The 621-nt window shown below is 35.9% G+C and overlaps 1 protein-coding gene across 1 annotated transcript in view; it reads left to right on the plus strand.

Annotated features, from left to right (window-relative positions):
• Window positions 1–621, plus strand: part of USP9X (ubiquitin specific peptidase 9 X-linked) — a 97,259-nt gene that overhangs the window by 24,987 nt on the left and 71,651 nt on the right. The window contains exon 13 of the mRNA XM_042782641.1: window positions 485–619. Coding sequence (XP_042638575.1) covers window positions 485–619 — 135 coding nt within the window. The remainder of the gene's footprint in view (window positions 1–484; window positions 620–621) is intronic.

A 621-nucleotide genomic window follows, 5' to 3' on the forward strand; every position in this document is an offset into this window, starting at 1 on the left:
TTGTGTTTCCAAGGCAGTATCACTACGGAAGTAGATTGCCCAACCTTCCTTCCGAGGAGTGGCTGGTGGGTTTGAACCACCAGCCTTCTGGTTAGTACTCAAGTGCTTTTAGGCACTACGCTACCAGAGCTCCCAAGAAGAAAGCAGTATAAAACAAAACGCCCACCTTTTTGGCAAACTTTTAAATCAAATTTTCTGTCAGTGTGCCTAATACATAGGTTCTGTACCTTTGTATAGCTGTATCTGAGTCCACGTAATACTGAATTTTCATAGTAGTGCTTTACCTTTGGGAGTTTTGGTAGTAAATATAACATAAGAAAATAAAACTTTTTTTCTATTAAACTCTTTACTACAAGTACAAAATAATCTTTTGATGACTAATCTTCTAAGAAAGTCTGCTGTTTTATTACTCTCAAAATAATTTAAAGGTAGAATATTCCTGAGTATTGATCTGTATATAAAACATTGAAATTGTTTGTTTAAGGACCGTGACACACAAAAGATCCAGTGGATAGATCGCTTTATAGAAGAACTTCGCACAAATGACAAATGGGTAATTCCCGCACTGAAACAAATTAGAGAAATTTGTAGTTTGTTTGGTGAAGCACCTCAAAACTTGAG

Source organism: Orycteropus afer, unplaced genomic scaffold (assembly GCF_000298275.1).
Source record: "Orycteropus afer afer isolate SDZICR_OR568_19922 unplaced genomic scaffold, OryAfe1.0 scaffold00401, whole genome shotgun sequence".
Lineage (NCBI taxonomy): Eukaryota > Metazoa > Chordata > Mammalia > Tubulidentata > Orycteropodidae > Orycteropus > Orycteropus afer.